At 46.9% G+C, this 19,166-nt stretch overlaps 1 protein-coding gene across 2 annotated transcripts in view; it reads left to right on the top strand.

Moving 5' to 3' along the window:
- The window catches only part of MTHFD1L (methylenetetrahydrofolate dehydrogenase (NADP+ dependent) 1 like), a 562,387-nt gene that overhangs the window by 111,346 nt on the left and 431,875 nt on the right, over positions 1-19,166 (top strand). For both annotated transcript variants that reach the window (XM_082251220.1, XM_082251219.1), the window contains exons 14-15: positions 13,701-13,808; positions 14,033-14,107. In XM_082251220.1, coding sequence (XP_082107346.1) covers positions 13,701-13,808; positions 14,033-14,107 — 183 coding nt within the window. The remainder of the gene's footprint in view (positions 1-13,700; positions 13,809-14,032; positions 14,108-19,166) is intronic.

Raw genomic sequence — 19,166 nt, 5'->3', positions numbered from 1 at the left:
AGTGCTCCCTATATAGGCAAAAGTTTACTTTATTGATCATCTTACAGGCCAAGCACTGCAGGGAAATATGTGCCTAGCAAAATAGAGACTTTTGGATAAAAGGTAACATTTTTAGTTTCTCTTCTGTTCATTGACAGACACCGCTCCATATTCTGCCCTCTACAGGAGTAGGACTAGGCAGACAACACAAAAGCCTGGCTACGCCCTGTGGGCTGTCCTGGCACAATCCCCCACTCTGCTTAGAGATACTCGGTTTTTGTTTGCCTAGTTCAGGAGTAGGACCTAGTCTCTGACAGGCCCTAAGTCCTGGCATTTTTGTCTATATTTTTTTTTTTTTTGCTGATTTTTGGAATTTTTTTCCTGTGGAGATCTTCTAGCAACCGACAGGCTGGACTATTTTAGTTCCAGTGCACCCCTCAGCCCGGCCAGCAAACGATCAGATGGGACATTGCCTCCCTCACTGGAGTGCGAGTTAAACCTCTCGCAAGGTTGCATACAACTGGGTCTCTGCCTGAGTTGCAGAGTTCTTTTGGCCGACAGCTCCCACACTTTGGCGAGAGGGTTACTGTCTTGGTAGGGTTGTCTACACGCGTCGCTGGGTCGGCAAGTAAGGGCCCCCTCCTTCCCTGCATGCAGTGTGGGGCACGGGTACTCCCTGGGATGTTCCCACCGGGGTTTGTCTTGGTCCCTCCGGGGAGGGGGGGTGGTAGTTGATGCCCAGGCTGTGGGTGACCTTGGCCTTGTTGCCTGCGGATGTACTGTCCCCCTGTCACCCTTGGTGGGCATGTGGTGCGTGGCATTTTTTGGGTCCCCTTGGGACAGTTGGGGGGCGGGTTGCCCAGTATCCGTGAGTTCAAGTACCATGCGGTCTGGCAGGCCAAAAATTTAGGCTGTGGTTTTGCGGCCTACTAGCTGGATCCTGGATGGGGCAACCCCAGTTGCGGAGTCTGAAGCCGCCATTGTACCCCCGGACATCTGTCTCCCCTCCGCTCCCTGGGCTAGTTGCGGGTTCCCCCTCGGATCGCACTCTGGTGGACGAAACTTTAGGCCACAGCCTAAAAAACTTAGGCCGTGACTTTGGGGCCTACTAGGCCGCCCCTTCTGGTAGAGCAGCTCTGGGGGGGAAGAACAGGTTCCCTGGGTTGCTTTAGCTGCCATGATACTGTGGGGCATCTGCCTTTCTAGTGGGGGGGGGGGTAGCCTGTCTGTGGGTCTTCCCACATCACTGGCAGGCCCCCTTAGGGGGTCCGTTTGTGGCCTGCTCTGGCCCCCATGAAAGGGCGCCCGCAGGGTCCTTTCGGTGGCCCCCTTTTTTGTGGGCATCAGTCGACCGCCTGTGAGGGGTAAGGATGGCTTTGGCTTAGAAAATTGTGCCCCCTGGCCTCTCCTGTCTCCTCAGATCCTGCATCTGCTTCGGTCACAGATGGGACCACTCTACGGGTCAACGTTTCCCCAGACTCATTAGACAGTGAGGATGATTCCTCCATGGCTGCTGCGCCCCACAAAAAAGCATTGGTGGATGCACTGATTGCGTCCGTGCAGGAGCCATTTATGTTGGAGGCTGCAGGTGAGTTTGCTGCGGACATATCTGTTCCGTTTGTCATTCACAAGCTGTCCTGTCCTGTGCGGTTATGGTGTTCTCTTATCTAGCTTTTTTGACTATTGTGTCTATAGGTGCAGTGTGTGTCCAATATGACCCATGTTGGTCCCAAGATTTTTTGCTGTCCGGTATTCCTTTGAGAAGTCATCTCTAAGGAAGTGCACGGTCCCACCAACTGTGGGTTCCCCTATTTTCAGGTTGACTAAGGCAACCATGTTTCCAGTGGTAGTATCCCTGGCTTTTAGGGAATCCGGCAGACAGGCGAGGCAGAATCTCTAAGGCCTGTTACCCGTTTACTATGGCTGGTGCCTTTATTGCGGCTGTTTTGGTCTCCGCTCTGGTGTCTCAGACACTGACAGTGTGGGCGATGCTTTTGCGTCTGGCCATGGGGGGCGGCCAGTTTCCACCCGCCTATGGTGAACTGGTGGATGGCCCAGGGTCTGCATTTTGTCTGTGATGCATCTTGGGAATACGGTTCCTGTGAGTCTCTAAGCTATCTCTCGGCAGTGGTGCTTAGGCATATTTTGTGGCCGAGTGTTGGTCTGCAGATTAAACGTCCACGAAGGCCCTGACTAAATGGCCTTTTTAGGGCGTGCACCTGTTCAGGGCTAACCTGGATGACCTACTTGGGCATCTGACGTGTTCTCTAGACCTGTTGACTAGGCCCCCATCAATATTTGGGTTGGGGGGGGAACGTCTTCAGTGGGTCCACGAGGTCATTGTACCCGGTTCCAAGATAGAATTCTGTTGTCCTCCAGGATGGTTCCTTCCTTCCACCGTGCACCTGCCTCCGGATAGGCTGCAAGCTCTTTTGTGGGCAGGGCAGGACTTGTTGTCCCATGGCATGATCGTCCTGGTTCTAGTGTGGGAACGTTTTCGGGGGTTTTTATTCATACCCTGTCATTGTTTCCAGGAGGGAGGGCAAGTTCATCAGATTCTGGACCTCAGGCCCTGAACTGTTTTTTGTGCAGGTGCAATAATTCAGAATGGAGTTCTTTTGGACAGTGGTGGAGTCCCTGCATCAAGGGTGTTGCCTGGCTTCTTTAGATGTCAATGATGCCTACCTGCACAGTCCAATTTGCACTCGGCATCAGCATTTCCTCCGCTTTGCTGCGGGAATAGAGCACTATCAGTTTGTGACGTTGCCCTTCGGTCTAGCTTCCTCTCCTCGGTTCTTCGCAAATTGTTGGCCCCAGTTTCAGTGTTGCTGCATCAGCAGAGGATTGCTGTGCTGTCGTACCTGGACGACCTTCTCTTGCAAGTAGTTTCTGTTGGCTCCGACGGCCGATGTGGCAATTACTCTCCAGACTTTGTGGGCGATTGTGTGGCTTCTGAATGTTTGAGTTGCCCTGGCTCCTACCAGAAGATTCAACTGTTGCTAGCCCACATGTGGTCAACCCTTCAGGCATGCATTCGAGTGTTGGGCCTGATGGTGTCCACCTTCGAGGCAGTTCTGTTTGCACAGTTCTACACGAGACTCCTTCAAAAGGAGTTTCTGGTCAAATGGGACAAGTGTCCCAAGTCGCTGAACTAGGTGATTTTTTTGAAGTTGGGTGATAGTGTTCTCTGGTCTGGTGACTGCGCTCCCCGACCTCGCAACAGATGCCCATCAAGGTCTTGGAACTTCGGGCGCTTAAGCTTTGCCTTAAATCATTGGACTGAGCAGTTCCAGGGGCTCCTGGTGCGGGTTCAGTCGGTCAACACCACAGCCATGGCTTATGTAGATCACCAGGGTGGCAGAAAGTGTTAAGAGGCCCTGAAGGTGTCCGGGATTCTCTGGTGGGCAGAATGATTAGTTCTAGCCCTCTTATCTTTGCACATTTCTGGCGTGGACAATTGGCAGTTGGGAGTAGCTCAGGCATTGAACTAGGGGGAATGGTCCCTTCATCTGGATGTGTTTCAGCAGATTTGTCTGCGGTGGGGCACCCTCAAAGTGGATCTATTGACGTCTCTGCTCAACAGGATGCCGAGGTTCGTGGCCAGGTCGCGAGATCCTCTGGCAGACGCCACGGATGCTCTGGTGGCTCCATGAAGGCGATACCATCTGATCTAAGTCTTTCCTTCACTCCAGCTTTTTTCACGACTTCTACACAGGATCGAGTCCGAAGGGATTCCGGTCATTCTGGTGGTGGCTTTGAATCGGGCCACGCTGGTCTTGGTACACCGACCTGGTGCGACTGGTCACCGACTTCCCCTGAAGGCTTATTGTCTCAAGGGCCAATCTTTCATCCTGTTTTGCAGTCACTGGCCTTGACGTCCTGGCTGTTAAATCAGGTGCTGAAGGACAGGGGCTATTCTGGCTCTGTGATTCCGACCATCTTGAAAGCGAGAAAATCTACATCTCAAAAGCTTTATCATTGAATGTAGAAGGCGTACATTTCCAGGTGTGCGTTTTGAGGAGTCCATCCTCATTTCTTTTGCGGTGGCTCAGGTTCTGGCCTCTTCAACAGGGTGTTGATCAGAAACTGGCTTGAGCACCATGAAAGGCCAAATGTCGTCTGCCTTGGCAGTCTTTTTTTTTTTTAAGACCTTTTGGCTTCTTATTGATTGGCATACATACCCTCAAGGGTTTTGTCATTTTACTCTGCCTCTACATTCTCCTCTGCCACCGTGGGATTTAAACCTGGTTCTGTCGGTTCTTCAAAAACCTCCCTTTAAAGACATATGGGAGATCCCTTTTACTTGGCCACCAAAAAAGCCCCCTTTGTGATGGCATATCACCTCTGCTCGCAGGGTGTCGGAGTTGGCGGCTTTGTCTTGTCGTCTGATTTCCATTTGAATGAGGACATTGTGTGCTGTTCTTGTGTCCCTCATCCCAGTGAATTTGCCTTGCATGATATGCGAGCTTTTCAAGTCGATTTTTTGGAGATCGGACTCGCTCTTTGTGCTTAGGCCACGGAAGGGGCTTCTTCTGCTACCATTTCCAGTTGGATCAGACAGACTGTGACCCAGGCTTATTCCACTAGGGGTTGGTTGCCCTCCATTCCCTGTGACGGCAACATTCTACTCGGGCACTTTGTGCTTTTTGGGCTTTCCGTCATTGGGCGTCAGTGGCGCAGGTGTGCAAGACAGCCACTAGGTCGTCGGTGCATATTTTTTTCAGTTTTACAAAGTGGATGTTTTGGCATCTGCGGTTGCCTCTTTTGGCTACAAAGTTTTGCAGGCTGCGATTTGGAAGGTCTGTTTTTCCTCTTGAAGGTGTATTTCAGGTTAGGCTCGTGTTCTAATTGAGCCACTATTGCCTGGATTGGCTTAGTCTTGGGTTTGTTGTTCCCACCCCTCATGTTTGGCACTGCTTTGGGATGTTCCTATGGTAAAGAATATGGAGACGTGTCTGTCAGTGAACGGAAGCGAAAATAGGATTTTTGTACTCGCTTTTGTTGCTGCTTGTTACAAGACTGAGTATCTCAAAGCAGAAAGGGGGATTATGCCAGCTAAGGACAGCCCACTGGGTGTAGTCAAGCTTTTGTGTTGTCTGCCTAGTCCTCCTGTAGAGGGCAGCATAACCCTATGGTAAGGAATATGGAGCTAGCTGTCTGTCAATGAACTCGGAGAAGGATTTTACAGTGAGTTTAAAAATCCTATATTTTTTTTTTTTTTTTTTTGAGGAGATGCAGCCCCATGATGCTGGTCAGGTTGTGTTTTATTTAGTCATGGTGTCACCTTTTGCTTTTTATTTAGGCATTTAGTATGTTTTTGCATTGTGATGGCTTTTGGGCCCATAGCTGTAAGGAAAAAAGGGCAAACTACTTAGTCATCATGCTCTCCTTAAAGCATATTATAGAGACTCGGCATGTTGCCTAGTACAGTAGTAATTACTTTTGATGTGCTTTTGGAAAGAACAGAACAGCCTGTTCTAACGTCTTACTGTAGATATACCATTGATTGTGATCTGATCTTTTCTTTGCATGCTAGATTGGAAGGTTTCATGAATCAGAAATCAAGTCTTTGTTGTTTTACCATGAGCTAAACAACATTCACCAATGCAGGAGGACCATAATCGTGGTTAGGGACTAAATGGTCTTCTAGATTGCAGAAGAAAACAGTGTGCACCATCTCCCCTCTGTTGTTAATTAGATTTTTTTTTTTTTTTTTCACAGCCTACTTTTTTTTACATCCTTTTTCTTGTGTGAATTGAGTCACTGTTTTTTTGGGGTTCAAGCGGTGCAATCCTATACCTTGGCATTGGATAACTAGCACATTAATACTATATTATATATCTATATCCGGCAGACATAGCTGGTGACAGATTGCCACGCACGAGGCGTGTTCCGGAAGGATGCCATTTGACGTCCACCCAGAATGATTAAAGTCCCGCTCGAGTCAGGCCTGGTGGGAACTGGCTAAACCATTAGTCAGGCGCCATGGATCCACATTAAGCACTTCATGTAGGAATGCATTTCTCACCAAATGGGTTCCTAATGTCCAAATGGGTTCCTAATGTGCAATCCAAAGATTAGTAGTTGGAAAATCCAAGCGTAGTCCCTCTCATGAATCGGGCTCCAGGAAGACATACTAAGTATATAAAACTCCCTGCTATATTTATTAATATTAACAACCAAAGACTGCACTTGCATTCTTAAATGATCAAAAGCATTGGAACAGAAACTGGGCATGCAACCACTGAGTACACTCTTGTATCAGAAATATGAACTTCCAGTTGGTTGCTGCACTCCTCCTGCTTACGAACACATTGTTAGCTCCGAGATCGGAAACCTCTGTCCAACGTGTTTCATTGTGGATCCAAACTAAATTAACAGATGCTGTTCAAGGCTCTACCGGGTCCTGTAGCAATCACTGGAAGTGCAGACAAGGAAAGAGCTTGTCCCAGCTCTAGACATCTAATGGAAAAGGGAAAAGTTCTGGAAGTCACAGATCTCTGCAAAACCCCATATTCTATATGACCGCCTCAGCCTGGGCTCCAACAAGGCCACACCCTTAACACATTTCACTCTGCCCACAGAGCTTCATCATGGGGAGTCATCCTTAAGGAGGTCATCCTGGGTACTGAAGCACCTTAATATAAATTCTTCACCTGTCATTACAATAACCAAACAAGACCTGCTGCTTTTAGTTCTGAACAGTTGGGTCTTCCCAAAACTGGTATTTCAGTGTTTGGTAGAGGTTTGAGAATGATGTTAACTGATGTATTTCATGTTATGGAAAAGACTTGAAAATGTTTTAGAGCAAAATCAGGAACTATGGGGTTTACTGGTCGACTGGAGCCCCAAATACTTTAAAAGCTGAAGATTCAGTCCTCTATACTCCACTATACACTGCCATTAGTGACCCCTCCTTGGAAAGATGTTAGTTGTCTCTGACTTCAAAACTTTGAGCTGCTGACCTGGAGAAAGAGGTACAGATAAAAACTTCTCCCTTTTGTTTGACCTGCATACTTGTTTCTGGTAATCTATACTGTGTAACAATAACAGATGATCCACAAACTATTTCAAGAGGAGGCATGACTGCTTCTGTTTTTCTCTTACTAAAGTAAAACTAAAGGTGTGTGTGTGTGTGTGTGTATATATATATATATATATATATATATATATATATATATATGTATGTATGTATGTATATATGTGTGTGTGTGTGTGTATGTATGTATGTATGTATGTATGTATATATATATATATATATATATATATATATATATATATATATATATATATATATATATTATAATATATTTTTTCTCTTACGTCCTCCGACAGTCGCCGCCTCTTCATATTCGTCACATATGGGGTATTAGACTTTGCTCCGAAGGAGTAGCTAGGCAACAGAATATGTTAACAATAAAGCTTTAACATATCCCACCCTCAAGGGGTGGTCCCCTCAGTCAATACCCTCCTACTTCCTGCAACCATATCTCAGTTTTAATGTCTAGCTTGTCAGGAGTGGCTGGCTCTCTCTGTGCTGGGACTTTCTGTCCCAGACTTTCTTCTTTTTAATATTTTGTTTGAGTTTTTCTCTCTACCTTTTATTAGCTGTTATTTTGTCAGCGTTAGTTAGTTCTTCGGCCGAAGAGGATCATGCGGACTGGGTCTCGGGCTGATCCCCCTGGTCGCAGGTCGTGGGTCAGTGGCTTCCCAGTCTGCCATCGAGCGTTCAGCCAGGTAACGCTCCTGGCATAGTGAACGACCCATCCCTGTTCGGTGCAGGGATGATTGGTGAGGTGGCTACCTCACTGGACGCTGTGCGGTTTCTTAACCCCCATTTTGTGCGTCTTGAATTGCGACTCTCCCTGCCTCATGTGCAGCGGCTTGTTCGCCTGTGCGGGTCCCCCACGCCATGTGAGGTAAGTGTATTTATGTGGGGACCTGTCTGTCTGGGGGGTGTCAGTCTGGGACTGTGTAACCTGCCTCTATTCACACTGCTTGTCTCCCTATCTCTCGGCTGCATGCTGTGGGCTGCAAGGGGGGGGGGAGCTGTATGACACTGTGTGTGTCAGGCTGGGCAGTGTGAGAGCTGTGTGCTGTGGGGCATTTTTTCTTGGCATGTTTGGGCATATACAGCGATCGCTGCGGCGATCTACCATGTATCCTTATATTGGATTGTAATATGTGTTTTAATGCACTGTGGAGCGGCGTTTTCGGCGCCAAACGACGCCATTTTGCCTGCACCCGCTCCGGCCGCATGGTTTACATGCATGGCGGCCATTTTCTTGTAGCCTCCATAGGCTTACATAGAGCGCCCTGGCAGCATCACTTCCTCTTTCCAGGAACACCGATCGAGGCAGCAGCAGCGGCGAGGGTCTCCTCAGGTTTTATCCTTCGGTTCTTGCTATCCATTGCCTGTGTTCAGTTTGCATATTCCCTGTGGGGGTCTCATTGTGCTTGAGTGTGGTGCGGTGGGCTGCGCTTGCCGAAAAGGGGCAGTTAACCCTTGGTTGTCTGGCATTACAGGGGCAATGGATTCTCAGGAGGGCAAATTTCCTACAGTATTGGTGGAAAGCCAGGGGACCGCTGTTTCCCCCCCAGGGGGGGATTTAGCCACTATTGTGGCTGGCCTTGCTGCTCAGGTGCAAATGCTGGTGGCTGCTCAATCTACTAAACGGCCCAGAGTTGCTCTGTCCTCTGATTCTGGGGGTGAAGGTGATGGGGCTGTTCTGGCAGGGACCTCCTTATCGGGGTCCCGCTCCTCTCTTGATCTGGTGGGGTCTGAGGTGGAGGCTGAAGTCGAGGGGGTCGATAATTCTCCCCCTGGCTCGCCTGAAGAGCTTGCAATCATGGATGAGTTGATTGCTTCCATTAAGCAAACGCTGCGTTTGCAGGACGAAGTGTGTCCCCCCGCTGCCTTGGCGGCTTATGGGACGCAGAGAAAACGCAGGACGCCGCAGGTTTTTCCCTGCAATGCTGATTTTCAGCGCGCCGTTAAGGATCAATGGCGCGATCTGCGCAAACCTTTTGCGGTACCAAGTAAATTCAAGCTGCGTTATCCTTTTTCGCCTGCCACTGATGAACGGTGGTGTGTGCCTCCACCAGTGGATCATGCAATTGCGGTTTTGAACAAAGCCACTGCGATTCCTGCAGAGGGTTCCCCTGTTTTCCGTGATGCCACGGATAGGAGACTGGAGTCTCTTGCCCGTCATACTTATTCTGTTACGGGTTCTATGCTTAAGGCTCTGTTTGCTTCTCTCATGGCGGCCCAGGCGATCGCAAGTTGGACGCAGATGCTTAGGCGCGTCCTAGTGGCCGATTCGGCCTCGGCGGCGACCCTGGATATGGTGGATCAGATCCACCAGGGTGTCATGTATCTGTGTGATGCGGACCTGGACTTGATTCCGTTGGCTGCACGTGTGCACAGCGTGGCGGTGTTGTCTCGCCGCCTGGTTTGGTTAAAATGTTGGTCGGTGGACCAATCTTCACGTAAGACCTTAGCCAATCTGCCTTATGATGGGTCTCGCCTTTTTGGGGAGTCCCTGGATGTGTTGATTAAGGGGATCACCGGGGGTAAGAGCACTCTCTTGCCCCATTTCCCCAAGGCTAAGGGGGCTTCTGGGAAGAAGCATGCAAATTTTCGGCCCCCTCAGGGGTGCGGGACCTGAGGGCTCAGGGAGTGGTGGTCCCGGTGCCTCATCGGGACAGGTTTCGGGGGTTTTATTCCAATCTGTTAACCGTGCCCAGAAAGGAGGGCAAGGTTCGTCCAATTCTGGACTTGAAGGCTCTGAACCGCTCCGTGCGGGTTCGCAAGTTCCGCATGGAATCCCTGCGGTCGGTGGTGGCTGCCCTGGTTCCGGGGGAATTCATGGCCTCCATCGATTTGAAGGATGCGTACCTTCACATCCCCATATTCGAGGGTCATCAGAGGTACCTTCGTTTTGCCATTGCGGAGGATCACTACCAGTTCGTGGCGTTGCCCTTTGGTCTCGCCTCGGCTCCGCGGGTCTTCACCAAGGTGCTTGCACCGGTTCTGGCATTGAGGGCCCAGGGCATTTCTGTCCTGGGGTATCTGGACGACATTCTGGTTCGGTCTGCGACCAGACAAGGTCTGGAGGAGGACCTGTCTGTCACAATGCAAACTCTGCAGGAGTTTGGTTGGACGATAAATTTTCCAAAGTCGACACTGAGTCCGTCGGTTCGTCTCCCCTATCTGGGAATGATACTGGACTCGGTGCAGGCGAAGGTCTTCCTGCCGGAAGACAAACTCAGGACTCTCCGGGAGGAAGTCAGGTCCCTCAGGGACGTTCCGAACTCGTCTCTGCGGACGTGTATGAGATGTCTGGGATTGATGGTCTCGGCCTTCGAGGCGATTCCTTTCGCACAGTTTCACACGCGGGGTCTCCAAGCGGAGATCCTGTCCAGGTGGGACGGGCGACCTCAATCTCTGGATCTTCAAATCTCGTTGAGTCTTCGCACCAGGGAAAACCTTCTGTGGTGGCTCCAGTCCCCGTTGGTGTCCGGGGGCAAGTCGTTTCGTCCGATCTCATGGACGGTGATCACCACGGATGCCAGCCTGTCGGGCTGGGGTGGAGTTCTGGGCGTTCTGTCCGCTCAGGGGACTTGGTCGGAGGGGGAGTCTTCCCTTCCGATCAACATTCTGGAATTGCGTGCGATAAGGCTCTGTCTTCATCGCTGGACGGACCGGCTGCAGGGTTGCCCGGTTCGGGTGCAGACGGACAATGCCACGGCGGTGGCCTACATCAACCACCAAGGGGGCACCAGGAGTGCCCGAGCGGCTCGAGAAGTGGCCGACATTCTGTCTTGGGCCGAGACTCATGTCCCGGCGATAACGGCGGTTCACATTCCGGGAGTGGAGAACTGGCAGGCGGACTATCTGAGTCGCCAGACCCTGGATCAGGGGGAATGGTCTCTCCATCCGGCTGTCTTCCAGACGTTGTGCGCGAAGTGGGGTCTTCCAGAAGTGGACCTGTTCGCGTCTCGCCTCAACAACAAGGTGAAGAGGTTCGTGGCAAGGACGCGAGACCCTCGGGCAGACGCGTCGGACGCGTTAGTGGCCCCGTGGCATCAGTACAGGCTGATGTACGCGTTTCCACCGATTCAGTTGCTGTCCAGGTTCCTTCGCAGGTTACACTCGGAACGCAACACGGTGATTCTTGTGGCACCGGACTGGCCTCGCCGGTCCTGGTACGCAGACCTCGTGAATCTGGCGGTCGACGCCCCGTGGCGTCTGCCTCTTCGAGACGATCTACTGTCTCAAGGACCGATATACCATCCTGCTTTACAGTCGCTGGCTTTGACGGCCTGGCTGTTGAAACCGAGGTCCTGAAGGAGAGGGGTCTCTCTCCGGAGGTCGTTCATACTTTAATCAACGCGAGGAAGTCTTCCTCGGGGAAGGTTTATTACCGTACTTGGAAGGCCTATTTTGCCTGGTGTGAGTCCAGGGGGTTTTCACCCCGCACGTACTCGGTGTCCCGTGTGCTGTCTTTCCTTCAAACGGGTGTTGATCAGCGTTTGGCGCTGGCTACGATAAAGGGTCAGGTGTCTGCTCTGGCCGTTCTGTTTCAACGTCCCGTGGCTTCCGATCCTTTGGTTGGCACCTTTGTTCAGGGTGTGCGGCATCTGGTTCCCCCGAGGCGGGATCCTCTGCCCCCTTGGGACTTGAATCTCGTTCTCTCTGTGTTACAACGTGCTCCTTTTGAACAGATCAGGGAGATCTCGTTGTCTATGTTGTCCAAAAAGGTCGCCTTTTTGGTGGCGATCACTTCGGCTCGCAGAGTGTCGGAACTGGCGGCTTTGTCCTGCAAGTCTCCGTACCTGGTTATTCATTTGGATAAGGTGGTCTTGCGACCTAATCCTTCTTTTCTGCCGAACGAGTTTCGGATTTCCATCTTAATGAGGATATTGTCTTGCCTTCGTTGTGCACGAAGCCTAAACATCCAAAGGAGGTGAGATTGCACTCTCTGGATGTTGTTCGGGCGATAAGGGTTTACCTTAAATCGACTGAGTCTTTTCGAAAGACGGACTCCTTGTTTGTTCTTCCAGAGGGTCCTCGGAAGGGCATGGCGGCTTTGGCCTCTACCATCGCCAAATGGATCAGGCAGACCATTGAACAGGCCTATGCTTTGCAGGGGAAGGTTCCCCCTGTGCCTGTGAAGGCGCACTCTACTAGATCTCTGAGTACGTCTTGGGCCTGTCGTCATGGGGCTTCTGTAGCCCAGGTGTGTAAGGCGGCGACTTGGTCGACCGTGCACACTTTCACAAAATTCTACAAAGTAGATGTTCAGGCATCGGCGGATGCTTCCTTTGGCCGCAAGGTTCTTAGTGCGGCTGTTCCCTAGGGTCCCTTGTTGGGGACTCCTGGCTGTTGGGATAAGTTTTGTATCCCCTGGTTTTTTTGTCTTTTCCTGGGTTGTTGCTCCTGTTGAGCACTTATTTTGCTGTTGCCCAGCTGGTTTCCTTCCTTTGGTAAGGTTCCTTTCTTTGATGTGGAGACTGCGTTGCCTTTCGGCGCGGATGCGTTTCCCACCCCTCATGTTTGCACTGCTTTGGGACGTCCCCATATGTGACGAATATGAAGAGGCGGCGACTGTCGGAGGACGTAAGAGAAAACGGAATTTTTGTAAAATCTTACCTGTAAAATTCCTTTCTCTGAGTCCTCCGACAGTCGCCGCCCCCGCCCCTCTTTTGGGGTTTGATTGTATACTCTACTGCTATTCCACTAAAACTGAGATATGGTTGCAGGAAGTAGGAGGGTATTGACTGAGGGGACCACCCCTTGAGGGTGGGATATGTTAAAGCTTTATTGTTAACATATTCTGTTGCCTAGCTACTCCTTCGGAGCAAAGTCTAATACCCCATATGTGACGAATATGAAGAGGCGGCGACTGTCGGAGGACTCAGAGAAAGGAATTTTACAGGTAAGATTTTACAAAAATTCCGTTTTTTTTTTTGTTTCGCAATGTGGAAAGGTACCCAAAAAAGTAATAGAGGGGAAATCGTCCAATGGGGACACTACTTCTGGTGTCCTGGGGATCTCCTAGGGACTCCCTTAATTTGCAGGAGTTTCCTCTTCTGTTTTGGCTACGGGACAGGAGGGAAATCTTCAAAATGGGACACAGATGGCGAAAATCAGACCAGGTTTATAGTCCTCCCTTGCTCTATCCAAAATTAAGAAAGTTTTGCCTATAGTTCTACTTCAAGGCCCCTTTCACATTAATGCGTTTCAGTATGGTGTACAAAGCATCAAACTGCATGTTACTTGCCATCCTATTGTTTTTTTTTTATGAGTCTGATTTATATATAATGTATATATGTATTGTGATGTGTGGTGAAAAGTTTAAGCGCCTTTATTTAATTGGTCAATGTACATCGAGAAGCCCATAGAAGTGAAAGAGAATGCACAGAAAACCATGATATGGCAACAGGACATTAGATCTTGGCTTTGCTGTATTTGAAAAATGAAAGGCTCTTCTCACACCACCCCGTGTGTATGTATGTGTGTGTGTGTGTGTGTGTGTTAATAGGAAATTCATGAGGAAAAACTGAAGAACATGGGTGTGAAGCCAGCCTAAAGGCTTACCTAAAATACAATTTTTGAGTAATAGTTGAAACTTTTAAATGAAAAGACTTTTTTACCCTAATCAGTTTGCAGTGATTTGTCCAAGCCCCATGTATGACAGATTTTTCCTATTTTGCAGTTTAACTTACACTTGACTGGTGACATTCACGCTATTACAGCAGCCAATAACCTCCTGGCAGCCGCCATAGATGCCAGGATTCTGCACGAGAACACTCAATCAGACAAGGTAATCATTACTTTGTGGATGGAGCTACAGCTATTGCCATTCTTCCTTGGTACTCAAAGAATGTTATATTTTCGTTTGATCTGGGGACTGTATTATATAAAATATTGTATTAAATGTTTTAACTTTAAAAAAAAAAAAAGATTATATGCCCTATTAGTTTTTTTTTTTTTTCTGAAGTCTGACATGTTATCGCCACTGTACAAGAACTTCTGTCTGTTTTTCAGGCTTTATATAATAGACTTGTTCCCTCCATAAATGGGGTCAGAAGCTTCTCTTCAATCCAGGTTGCTCGTTTAAAGGTAAGTTTAGCAATTGTCGTTTTTAAAAGAGCTCTGAATGGCATTTCTCTTTGTATAAAGTATATTCTAATTAAAATACAAACACACAAATGTACATTTATTAACGCAGGAACACAAAGCTAAATCCACATGAGAATGTTAGATTGTTCCTTACCCTTGGTTTTTCATTAATCAAACACAATACGCGATTTCCAGCCTTCTTGGCTACAATTCCTGAAGATTTTTGGGTTGACTCCACTTTCGCTGTCATTTGCAGTTAGCAGTAAGGCTCCATGTACACGGGACGCTGGAAAAGGCCGTTTAGGAGCAGTTGGGCGTTTTTTTTTTTTTCAGAAGCCCCTGAACGCAGCTCCATGTTCTTATCTGTCCATGTACACAGGGTCGTTTACAGTCATTTGCAGGCAGTTGCGTTCAGGGACTTTTTTTAGAATGCAATTATTTGCATTCCAACGTGTTTCCCGTCGTTTCAAACGCGTCCGAACACGATGACCCGCGTTAACGTTCGTTTTTCCATTTTAACCACTTTACCCCCGGAGCATTTTGCTGTCTTGCGTCTGGGCCACTTTTTGCGATTCGGCGCTGTGCGAATTTAACTGACAATTGCGTGGTCGTGCAACGCCGTACCCAAACGAAATTTACGTCTTTTTTTCCCCACAAACAGAGCTTTCTTTTGGTCATATTTGATCACCTGTGCGATTTTTACTTTTTGCGCTATAAACAAAAAAAAGCGTTTATTTTGAAAAAATAAATATTTTTAACATTTTTATATGAAATTCCCCCTTATATGAAATTCCCCCCAAAAAAGATGTAAAAACCAATTTTTTTTTTTAAATTTTTGGCCAATTTTTCTGCTACCCATGTTTGGTAAAAAAAAATCACAATAAGCATGTTTTGATTGGTTTGCGCAAAAGTTATTGCGTTTACTAACTAAGGGAAAGATTTATGTAATTTTTGGTGTGTTTTTTTTTTTTTTTTTTAACGCGTAATGGCGGCGATCTGCGTTTTTTTTATTTTTTTTTTATTTTTTGCGGGACTGCGACATTGTGGCGGACAGATCGGACCCTTGACTGACATTTTCGACACTTTTGGGGGTACCAGTGACATTACTGCAGTAATCAGTGCTATATATATATATGCACTGTTACTGTAAAAATGACACTGGCAGGGAAGGGGTTAATTTTATTGGAGAGGGAGGGGTTAATGTATGCCTGGTGCTTACTGACATTTGGGGGAAGGTGACTGAGGACACAAGGACAGATCCAGGGTTCAGCTATGCTGAACCCTGCAATCTGACCCTGCCTGTCACTTAGGAGATCCGCCCGCTTGTGTTTACACAAGCAGGCGGAGCTCCACACTAGATCCCCGACGATCGGGGAAGAGCGGCGGCAATTGCCGCTGCTCCTCCCCTGGCCCGACTCCCGCTGTGACTGAATACAGCGGGAGCGCGCCGCCGAGAGAGGGGAGTGTCTGACGACGTAGTACTACGTCGTCAGACGATAAGGAGCCACTCTGCCGCAGTAATATTACTGCAGGCAGACGTAAAGTGGTTAAAGGGGAATACATTTTTTTGACCTCCAAAAGGTTCTAAACGCAAACGCCCGCTAAACGCGACCTAACGGACGTTTCAAACGTCCTAAAAATTCCAGCATTCAAAGGGAATTTTAACAACGTCCCGTGTACATGAAGCCTAATGTCTGATAAGTTTCTGTAATCTTGCTGTTCTTCCTCAGAATCCCATTTTCTTTTAAATGGGTTTCACCCTCAGCCTAAAGTTTTATATCTTGGCCAAAACTTTTATTTTTTAAATTTGGATAGAATATGGAGGGTTTAGAACCACTGTCAGTGTGTTTGTTTTATTTTCTATTTTTTTTTTTTTGCGCTGTATCCACACCATGGGAGATTAATTCTTGCTAAATGTTGTCTTTACCAATTTTACCGGGAATAAAAGGCTCAATGCAACATTTTGAGTTGGCCCAGAACATGCATGAATAAGAGACCGTTTTGGTCGCATTAGAAAATCCTCTTCCTGTTGAGACCAGAAGAGAAGGGAAATCTCCCTATATGGTTAAAAATTGACAATGGTTTTAACCTTTCCATACTTTTATTCAAAAATATATATATATTTTACTCCTTTTTTTATTTTTTTTTCTCATGCCTGTTCTACTAAATACCCTAAGGGTCAACTATATTGTTGTCTTTGTCCTGACATTCTAGCCCACACTCTATCTAAATTGAAATTTGTTTTTGGCTTGAGTTGTGGTGTGAGATCTGCACCATCACTTCTGCCTTCTTTTAATGCACATTGGTATTTTTGTACATTGAAAGTTTAGCTATTTTCTCAATGATTGCCCACAACATGGGCCCTGTGCTTAAAGTATACCTAAAAGATTTTTTTAAGATCGAGTATTTAAAACATCTGGTTAAATTTCTATTGCGGTCTGTGCCCATGATGGGGAGATTGGCTATCTGTTTGTTTTTCTTTGTGATCAGTGAAAGTGAAAAAATTCCAAAAAACTAGGAATGGGGGTTGGAGGGAGACTTTCCAATGGGTACAATAGTTCTCATGGCAAACCGATTTTATCTCAAGTCCGGTTTTGGCTATGGGACAGAAAATGAAGGATAATCTCCCCAATGGGGGATAGATCAATAACTGACGGGTTATAACCCTCTTTTACTCTATCCTAAAGGAAAAAAAATCTGCCTTCAGTGCTTCTTAAAAAAAAAAAAAAGACTGCTAGAACCAGCTGTACTGAATTACTGATAATTCCAACCATAAAGTGTTTATATTTTCAGTATCGAATACTGTGTGCTGAGAGATGTAGTTGTACACATTTTTAGGTTACACATGGTTGTTTATATGACCTAGTGAAAATAGATTTTCTTTTCTATTGATGAGTATAGATAATAGGGCTCTTTATTGTACTATCTGTGCTTGCAATATGAGTGTCATGAAATAAAAATAATTTAGGTTTAAAATCCAGTGGACATAGTTGTTTAGTGATTGTGGGTGAGTGCTATATAATGAAAGCATTATGGCTTTACAGTTTTAATGATACCTCTAGAGACTACAGTCCGCCGTGCTGACTCCATATGTCTGGACCGAGTTCCTTGACTTTCAACCCTGCTTTCTCATTAATCAAATGCTGAATATTAGTTAGTCATGTACAACACCGCTTACATTAAAGGAAGGACCTACTTGCCTCACTACTGACACATTTTCTAAGATTGGAAACAGGATATTTAGCAGCCACTAGGTGGCAGTAGATCCATTACCAACACATTATCATTGACTAAACCATGTGAATGGACCTTGCCTTTGAAAAACAGGACATGGGTGTGTTGCATGCTGCCTGGCAGTTCATTTTAACAGGGGACATCGAAAGCAAAATATTTTTGTGGAATGGTTTCAATTATCCCAGCATTCTGACCTCACTAACATGCTTTTGACAAATGTTACGTGCTTCAGAAATGCAACATTCACTGTAACAACTGTATGTGTACTCCAATGACATGCTGGAAGGTTAATTGACTCCTGTCTAAATTGGCCCTAGTATGTGAATGTATGAATGTTAGGGACCCTAGATTGTAAGCTCCTTGAGGGTAGGGACTGGTGTGAATGTGCAATGTATATGTAAAGCGCTGCGTAAATTGACAGCGCTATTTAAGTATCTGAAAAAAAAAAATAAAATAAATGTGCAGGCTTTAGTTAGTTTTGCTAGTCCTATTAGTGTTTTGTACCTGCTGGTGAAGATACTATAATACATTATCAATCAGTAATTCTTTTTCTATGACTATGAAGATTGTTTAACATTTTTCCTCGATGTTTGAGGATGTCAAATACTTTTAGACCCCATTCACACTAGCGCGACTTGGTCTGCCTAGTTGCGCTCGGTCGCTCGCCATTGATTAGCACAGGACCCGTTCTAATAGGAGCGACACAAGTCGCTCCGACTTAGAAAAAGGGTCCTGTACTACTTTGGGGCGACCTGGGAGCGACTTGTATTGACTTCCATTATGTGGTCGCCCCTCGAAGTCGTATCGCCTCAGTGTGAACCGGCTCTTAGAGATTATAGCCTCATAATATTAGCCTGATTGTTTAGCTCTTTTAAAAATATAGAAGCTTCGCCCTGTTATAACCATGCATAGCTAATGTAGCATTTCAGTAAGGTCTCACTTCCAGTATTTTATTGTTTCTGCATCAAAACAAGTCTCTCCCTCCCACATTGGATTGGATGAGAGGCAGACTAAGGTCCATTAAAGCGGAATAAAACCCTTTTTTTTTTTTTTTTATGGGCCCCCTAGGAGATTTTTGGCATAATGTGCCAGTATGGCACTGCACACTATGGCAGAATTGCCTGTTGAACAAATCCCAGCATCTGGTCCAGAGCACCTCCATCTTTTCCTAGTGTACTTTTGGGTTCGCTCTGTTCAGCCAGCTAAATGTCTGGGCCTGGGCATGTGCACAGGAGTCTCATCAAGGCACAGAGCGTTGCAATAAATATACTCATGTGTGGCTCTGTGTTACCACTGACATGCAGGGTGAAGTGTTTGATGGAGGAGACCACTAGGGTCTCTTCTGTTGAAAAAAAAAACCCTGCCTGTCAGCGTTTTTTTTCAAAATTGAGAGTTTAATTTTGCTTTAACAGATGCAAAATGGTCAGTAATACCTGTAGTGTTCATCTTCCACTCAAAAATATATCCAACTTTTGTTCTACTTATTATACTCCGCAAAAATTACATGAATAGAGATCTAGGGAGGCTCCATTTTGTAAGGTCTTAGACTGATACTGACACTCTAATACATATGCTATGGAAGTTTCCCAAACTGTTGTGGTATTTGCTGGATGTTACCTATGCTATGTATACCATCTTTCAAGTAAACTTTGATCTTGACCCAAAAATTTGGGTCCACGTCATTCCGGCCTAGGAGAGAAAGCAGGAAACGCCACTAAAAAGGTTAGAAACCTTTCCAAATGTTGGGTAAGAGTATCCAAATGTGAACGAGGAGATGGGAGCAATAAAGCAACTTCACTGGGTAAATGTCTGTTTACCCTTATCT

This window comes from Pelophylax lessonae (assembly GCF_965119305.1).
Source record: "Pelophylax lessonae genome assembly, chromosome: 3".
In the NCBI taxonomy this organism is placed as follows: Eukaryota; Metazoa; Chordata; class Amphibia; order Anura; family Ranidae; genus Pelophylax; species Pelophylax lessonae.
This window is presented reverse-complemented; position numbering and strand designations above follow the sequence as displayed.